At 37.7% G+C, this 8,076-nt stretch overlaps 1 protein-coding gene across 1 annotated transcript; it reads right to left on the reverse strand.

Annotated features, from left to right (window-relative positions):
- Window positions 1–3,819: 3,819 nt before the first annotated feature.
- On the reverse strand, window positions 3,820–7,744 carry LOC137952246 (uncharacterized). The gene is made up of 5 exons (XM_068799348.1): window positions 7,479–7,744; window positions 6,575–6,739; window positions 6,322–6,494; window positions 4,408–6,232; window positions 3,820–4,281 (listed from the first exon to the last, which is right to left on the reverse strand). Exons 1-5 carry the CDS (start codon window positions 7,593–7,595, stop codon window positions 4,234–4,236), a joined length of 2,328 nt encoding a protein of 775 aa, XP_068655449.1. The 5' UTR covers window positions 7,596–7,744; the 3' UTR covers window positions 3,820–4,233.
- Between the last annotated feature and the right edge of the window lie 332 nt (window positions 7,745–8,076).

The following is an 8,076-nucleotide window of genomic DNA, read 5'->3' on the forward strand; positions in this document are numbered from 1 at the left end:
GAATGAGATGAACTAATGGACTGAAATAGGAAGGGCATACCTAACATGTGTATAGAGGCTCCTAAATCAATGATCCAAGAGGGGGAAATGAAACACATTCAATGCATTCATACCCGTACTAGCCATCGTGGCACTCGCTGAGGAAGAAGGAGGAGTCTCGATAGTCTGAGAAGTAGTAGATGATGCAGTCAGTTGACCCAGCCGCTGTAATAACTGTTGAATTTCCTCATAGGATCCAGTGTGTGAGGAGGCATCCTCATCTGTGACTATAGAGTTGGCCCAGGTAGGTTTACCAAATTTGTCCCAACATTTCTCATAAATATGATTAGTCCTACCACAATAAACACATTTTCAATCATTTCGATCATTTCAGCCACGACCACGGGTTGTGTAAGAGCGACCTCTACCTCTATTATTGCCACCATGAAACTGATCATCGGGCTTACCAGTAGAAGATTTAAGGTTAAGAGCCACTGCTTCAGAGAGAGCTCCACCTGACTCATTCTTAATTACTACTGCACCTTCAACTCGAAGAACTTTGTTAAAGGCTTTCTCAAGAGTGGTCACATCCTCATTGACCAACAACTGGGATCTAATAACATCATATTCATGCCCTAAACCATCCAAAAACCGGGCTACTTGAATCTGATTTTGTTTAAGAATGATCAATCAATTAGAATTCCTACTTGTTATGCATTGCAAGTATGACCGATTAATGATTTTCCTACAATTGATCATGCTTTATGTCCTTGATTGGCAAGCTTTTGTATGATTGATCAATGTTAAATGGTTGATTGATCATTCTTCATAATTTACATTGCTTGGATATCATTGATTGATTAGTCCACATGAAATGATCAATCATGTTTTATAACTGAGTTTGGCCATATCTTGGTTGATCAATCAATCACTCTTGATTGATTGATCATGCTGCTTTATATTTTTGGTTAGGGCGATTGATCACTCATGCTTTATATTTTTGGTATGTGCACATTTTGGTTAATCTAGTGCCAGATTTCTAAATGTGTATTCAAAGCATGATTGAATTTTTCCTAAGTGATTCTAACATGTTTAAAACATATTTATGCGTTGGTAAAACATGTAGACTATGCAATTTTGACCTAAAAGTGCAAAAACTTCCATAGTACCTCAAGTTTGAAGATTTGAAGTTTTTCTCTCACATAAACTGAATTTTGTGATTTTTCTAGATTGCCTTATTGGACAAGTTGGCTTTTCAAGATGAGGGAAAATTGAGTATTTCAAATTAAAAGCTATGTAAGGAGTGTAAATAAAGTATCATGCAAATTCACAATTTCACACATTATAAGGATGATTTTTGTTATTGATGATCCCCTAATAATATTCACCGCCTAATAACCTACACAGAGATTTTGGCTTTTTTAAGCCACGTGTAGCTCAATATACGTTTTTACAATAACAATCTACCCAAGAGATCCCTGTTTCGTATCTACATAATTTAAATATATGACTTTAACAATTAATCAAAAAATGGAACAAAAAAGAACTGCATAACTCGAGAAGCCCTAGAAAGTCCAAAGGCAACTGAATGAACCTCCTCCTCATCAAACAAATGAACTAATACCGCAGCTGACAGACGTACAATTGCGTAAATTCAGCTTCCCTCTATATCCAAACCCCTAAAATCATTTCTATTGAGATATCATGGAACGAAAGCGAAAACGTTAACAACGGAAACCAGATAAGAACGGTACCTGAATAGTCATCGCTTTTTTGTTTGATTCCAGTTGGCTCCCTACAAGATACGAAAAGGCACTAGCATCAAAGAGCAGAGACATTTCAACGAAGGGAAGAAAGAAGTCAATCTCGATCAGCCTTTGCAGCTTTTTGTTTCTCTATGTTCTTTTCGCGAGCCATCTCGATCTGTCGATGAGAAGAAAACCATTGTGTCTTTCGGGATTATGCGAGGGAAGAAACTGGAAAAGGAGAGAAGCGATCCGACCAGCAGACAAGGTGATCAGACTCATCTCTATGCCCCCGAATCTTCATACAGTAATTACATGGAATCAAGCTCAATTACTTCTGGACCCTTGTAATATACCCATTCACATAATACTAACCAACCCCTTTTTTCCTTTTTCCTTGCAAAGCCAAACAATCTACTAAAACTGATCCATAGACCATAGCTAGAAAGTCTATACATACTGGAGCTTCATTTTACAGAACAAGAATCAATTGGAAAAAAGTCTTTAATTTAAATTTTTCCTGATTGTAAGATTTTTTTAACAATGAAAAAACTTTTTGCTTGATTCCTCTAGTTCCACCTATAGCTTTGAATTATAGAAAAATTGGTTCCATTTTTGCCCATCTAAAACTAGGATGTAAATAGATCCAGATATTATCTGAATTCGAATGTAAAATTTAGAATTTATCCAAATTTTTTTATCTTTCTAAACTTAATGGGATGTTTGATTTGGTTATGAAGCAGAATCAGAATCAAGATATCCAATTCTATAAATATCTAGATTCAAAATCTTTAAGCTTGGAGTTCTTAGGAGAAAACTTCTTCAGTTTCTCTTGGCAGGATAAAAGGCCAAAGTTCCATCCATTGTTAGACCTTGGTAGAAACTAACTTTTCATGTTTTTCTTATAATTGATGTTACAAATATCATGGTAAATAGGTAAATCTTCTATTTTTCTTTTTTTCTTTTTTGTTATAGGCTATAGCCCTTAAATGATCTAAAATAAGTAGCTAAAAATGCAATTCAAAACCAAGTAATCTGAAGGGTTTGAATCTGAACCGGACATAACCTTAGTAGCCTCACATTGGCCTGTATTTAAGACTTGATTACGGCCATACACATTTTTGGGTTTAACTAATTCGTGCCACCTTGCATTAAATATAATAATATTATTTTGATTTGGTGTTAGTTCTATAAGAAGATTCTTAGATATTTAATCTTTTAATATGGGTGTGTTTGTGTTTAGGTCCGGTGGGGACCAAATCTCTTTATTTCAACACTTGACTTGGATCATAATACAGATAGATATTTAGGCCCCGTAAGTGCACTCTGAAAGTGAAAGTGGAAGTACTTTCACTAGTGAAAATAACCCAAAACCTGTTAGACTGCACCGTAAGTGGTGAGTGAAAGTGAAATCACTCCCTAAAGCTGGTGAATTCACTTTCAATCGGGTGCTGCCCTACAATTATTCTATCGAAGCCATGCATACCAGAAATAAATTACTAAGAAACTCTGCTAAATTGAACTCCAACAAAAAATAGTGTGCCAGCCTTATTTAGTAGTACATGCAGCAACTCAATTTGTTAGAAGCTGAGGATTCTTATTCTTATGGATGACTCAACTGATTAGTTGATGAATGTTTACAAAGTCAAAAGTATCTTGTAGAACAAAATTACCTCCAAGTCACTAAATTGAACTCCAACAAAAAATAGTGTGCCAGCCTTATTTAGTAGTACATGCAGCAACTCAATTTGTTAGAAGCTGAGGAGTCTTATTCTTATGGATGACTCAACTGATTAGTTGATGAATGTTTACCAAGTCAAAAGTATCTCGTAGAACAAAATTACCTCCAAGTCACACTGACAAAGCAGCATTAAATGGTCGCAACCTGATTTAGCAAAGTACAAAGTTTGCATGATGATGCTCCTGAACTCAGGTAGCAGATTCTCTTGCAATTTGTCCTAGGCAGAACGCTTCTACAACATATTTTGTTGGAATAAATTTCTATTTTGGATCAATAATCACTATTAGAATGAGACTCAAGCAAATACCCAGAAATATTATGCAAAAGCTTATTCTGAATCTAAAAGTTGTCTTGCTCAAAGAGTTAAAAAAAAGATATACAACAAAACGGCTGCTTAAGATAGCAGTATGATTTACCAAAAGCAATAATCATTATTAGAATGAGACTCAAGCAAAATACCCAGAAGTATTAGCTTTTTCTGAACCTAAAAGTTGTCTTGCTCAAATAGTTTAAAAAAGATATACATCAAAACGCTGCTTAAGAGAGCAGTATGATTTACCAAAAGCTTGCAGCAACACAAATTTTGCTAGAACCTTAAGTTCTGAATGGCATTTCACAAAATTTGAAAGAGAGCTCCCCATCCATCTTCAGATGAACTGTGCACCACCAACTATACAAAGAAAGCTGTGAGACAACCAACCCATTTTTGAATTGGGACAAGCCAAAAGAAATTGCTAGGGAACACCAAAGAAAGCCAGTTAGTGTTTGCTACCCAGCTGCCTGCCTTTGTTTCTCCTCAGCTCTTCTCCAAGCCGCCTGGGAAGAAAGACATTGTCATTCAAACCAATTTAGAGAATTTCCAGACAAAAATTAGCAGAAAGGCCTCATTGAGCTTCAAAAAACAATCACTAAAACTAAAAAGATGTAGAAATTTGTTCTTACCTTTTCTCTCTCAAGCCTTGAAAGGTGAGGCTTCACAGAGTTCCCCAAACTCAAGCCACCCCATGCTTCCAGCATTTCTCTCTCCCTGGCTGCTCTTCGAGTTTCTGAATGTTTTATGTTATCTGCCGAGGTGTTAAGCATAGACCCTTTCTCTTTCTCAAGTCTTGATTTGTGTTTGACTAATATGTCTCCCAGACTCTCCTGCTGTTTCTTCATTTCAATAGCAGCCCCATCAGCATAGCCAGACATTTTCTCTTCTCTGACTGTTCTCTCAGTAACATTCAGGGCCATTTTTTCTTTCTCTAGTCTCGGAACATGTTTTACAAGGGCCTTGTCTAAACTTTCAAAATCTCCAACCTCAGGATCTGGTTTCTTCCTGTGCTCTAGCACAAGTCCTCCCTCCTTAGCAAATGTCATTTTTTCTTTCTCTAACCGAGACACATGCTTTACCAGAACTTTATCTAAGCCCTCCCCTTCCCTAACTTCTGATTTCTCACTCTTTCTCTCTTCTTTAGACATTCTGTCATTTGCTCTAAATGCCATTTTCTCCCGTTCTAGTCTTGAGACATGCTTGATTAGCACTTTACCTAAGCTCTCTTTATCTAGAAATGCTTCCATCACTTCCAGTTTAGCTCTTTCAATCCGTGACAATTGTCTAACAGCCATATTGTCTTGGTGAGAAAACACTCCTTTTGCTTTCTCAGTCTCCTCCATTCCATCCTGATTTTTGAGCAATTCCAATTTGATTTTGTTGGAGTCTACATTTTCTTTTCCTGGTACCTGCCCACCAGTAGAGCCATTAACGGTTCTGCCAAATTCTTCATACTGTCCTGCATCTTGTTTATGCTTGCTTTGCTTGTCCTTCATCCTTTCTTGACACATTTGTGATGTTTTTGCCTGTTTCTTCGCCTCTTCAATTTCCTTCTCTAGACGTGATTTATGCTTCACTAGGAAACTTCCCAAATCTGGAACAAAGTCTGAGAGACTTGCAGCATTACTACTAGCAGCCAAAACTAGGTTATCTGAAACTTTTGTGTTCTCTGCAGTTTCTTCCACTTGATTACTTTGTCTTGCATTTTTTGCTTCTTGGACCTCTCTCTCCAGTCTTGAGACGTGCTTCACAAGAAACTTATCTAGACTTGGAAGTTCTGTTACTTGTTTTCTTATCTGCCCATCCACTTGATTACTCCCAACTGATTCAAGCCCATACTGTTTGCTATGCTCTTCTTCGTGTAGAGCATCATTCAAGCCACAAGTTGCAACTATAGTGGCAAGAGAAGATAGTTCTTCTTCCTGCAAGCATTTAAGCCTGTCAAGCATCATGTTGACGAGGTCACCAGATTTAGCAATGCACTTTCCAGGAGCTTGCCTGTTCATAAGCATCTTCTCATCTTTTCTCAAGTTGGAGAAGTTATTATTTCCACTTGATTTTGATTCCATACCTTCTCCAACATCTGAATGATTGTTAGGTTTTATCTCCAAGTTTTCTTTGTCAATTTCACTGAAATCTGGATTCTGGCTGATCTTTCGGAGCAAGTCCCTAAATTCATCTTTGTGTGTACTGGAAGTGAGTGCCAACTGAAGAAAAGCTGCCTTGACTGCTGCAGCAACTTCCTTATCTACTTCAAATGCTGTTTCAAAAGATGCAGTAACAGTGTGAGTGGATCCGCCGCCATTTCTTGGGGAAATCTCCACTTCACTTGGCCTTTGAGGACAATCGGGTTTGTCATACATTATAACTCCCATTGCAGCAGCTGTTTCAAACGCTTCTTCTACATACTTCTCCGCTTTCTCCAGTTGGCGGTCTGCTTCTTGGTTCGGGATCCTGAGAAACATTGGCAAAGATTAAGAAAAAACAGAATATGAGCCGAAAGATTTTTAACTCCCTATGATCTCCAATAGCTGAAAACTTACCTAGCTGCACGAAGCATTCGGCACCAAGATGCCTCCACCATTGCAGCTTTACGGGCCTCCATGGCCTTTCTGGCAGCCTCCCTAGCTGCAATTTTTTCTCTCTCTACCAGACAGTAATGAGGATTGGAATCACCTAAAGTCTCAAGGAGAGATGACTTCATTCCTCCTACTTCCTGTAATAAAAAAAGGTACAAATTCTTAGTCAAATGCAATGCGTAACGTGCAGAAGATCAACTGATGAAACAAAGACAACCTGCAACAGCTTTATCTTCCTATTTAGGAACGAATCAGTTTTCTTCCGTGGAAACCAGTTGAGGGGAGAAGGACTTCTTCGGCGACCAGGCTTCTTGATCTGAGACGTGGATTTATTAACAGAATTCAGGATTGAATGGTAGAACTCTTTTGGTGATGCCTGGTTCTGAAATGCAGGAGAAGTTGCTACCTTGTGAGGAATGAGATAAAGAGTATAACAGAATGTAGCACAGCAACTATTAACTTCTATTGGAAGCTCAAACAGAATTCTCTTTCTGATCCAATAAGAATACACTTGTATCCATCAAAGTTACCTTTCTGACATTCAGAAATGAGAGTTCTAACTATACAATGCATAACTTATCCATTAAACTATCACTCAAGAGGCAAAATTTGCTTAACAAAATAATGCAATTGTAGCAAGCTATGAATTCATGAGTTTCAGAACACCGTATACAAACTGAAATCAAATCCAACTCGATTGAACATTTCACCAACTTCTCCCAGTTTCAATTAAGACCACAAAATAGAATAAAACCAACAATAAAATCTTACAATTCAAAGTGTTTATGTCAAAATCAACCACATAATATGGAAATAAAGCAATAAACAGAATATTAAAACCCTAACCTTTGATTGAGAAGACAAAAAAGGTAGCTACTAAGGCCAAAAATCAGAGTAGCTTCAACCCATTTTTACACTAAATTTCCCCTTGTTTTCTTTCCTAGGCGTATTTTATGAAGAAATTGAAGAAGCAAGACCATGACAAAATCAAGCCATAATGAAGAAATACATCCATCATCACGAAAAAGACTCGAATCCTATGCTCTCTGCTATAATCAAACAGTAGAAACAAATACTTCTTAACCTAGCAACACGCGATATTGTTTCGTTAACGAAAATACCTTTCCTGCCCTCAGAGACGTTCCTCCCGAATCTTGAATCAAGTTATCCTTCTTCGCCAGATCAAGAGAAATTTCACTTCCTTGGGTTGGCGATGCTGTACCACAAACTAACGCCATCGCTGGGTGGTTAGAGTACAGCTTCAAGCAAACGAAACTGATAAAAAAGAGTGATCCTCAATCTTCAGGAAGAAGATTTTTTAAGGAGATTGAAGAATAAGATTGAAAAAACAAAAGAGCGTTGATTGGGTTGAGCCGTTAATGGCGTTGCAGCGGAAAGGAAAGAAGACGCAGCTTTTCGTATTTGGAAGAAGTCCCAAGTCTCAACGGTCGGCTGGAAATAAATAGAATTCAAAAACGGAACTATCCGTTACAAATAAGGCTTTTTGTCTGTGATACGCGGTCTGGTTTTTTCTCTTGAACGTTGCCGGTGCGCTTAGCCGGCGAGTTCTGAGGCAAGTGATTCGACTCGGTTCGGATTTGGTTGCGTACTCAACGGTCCTCCACGTCATCAGTGATTAGGAATTTTCCGTTGTCTTTTAAAAGGTTTTAAATATTTCCTAAAGTTATAAAATTAGGTCCATTATATAGTAAATAGTAA

The sequence above is a fragment of the Aristolochia californica genome, unplaced genomic scaffold, assembly GCF_029961685.1.
Source record: "Aristolochia californica isolate CCGP_79_NKW_82.1479 unplaced genomic scaffold, dmAriCali1.0.hap1 SCAF_15, whole genome shotgun sequence".
Lineage (NCBI taxonomy): Eukaryota > Viridiplantae > Streptophyta > Magnoliopsida > Piperales > Aristolochiaceae > Aristolochia > Aristolochia californica.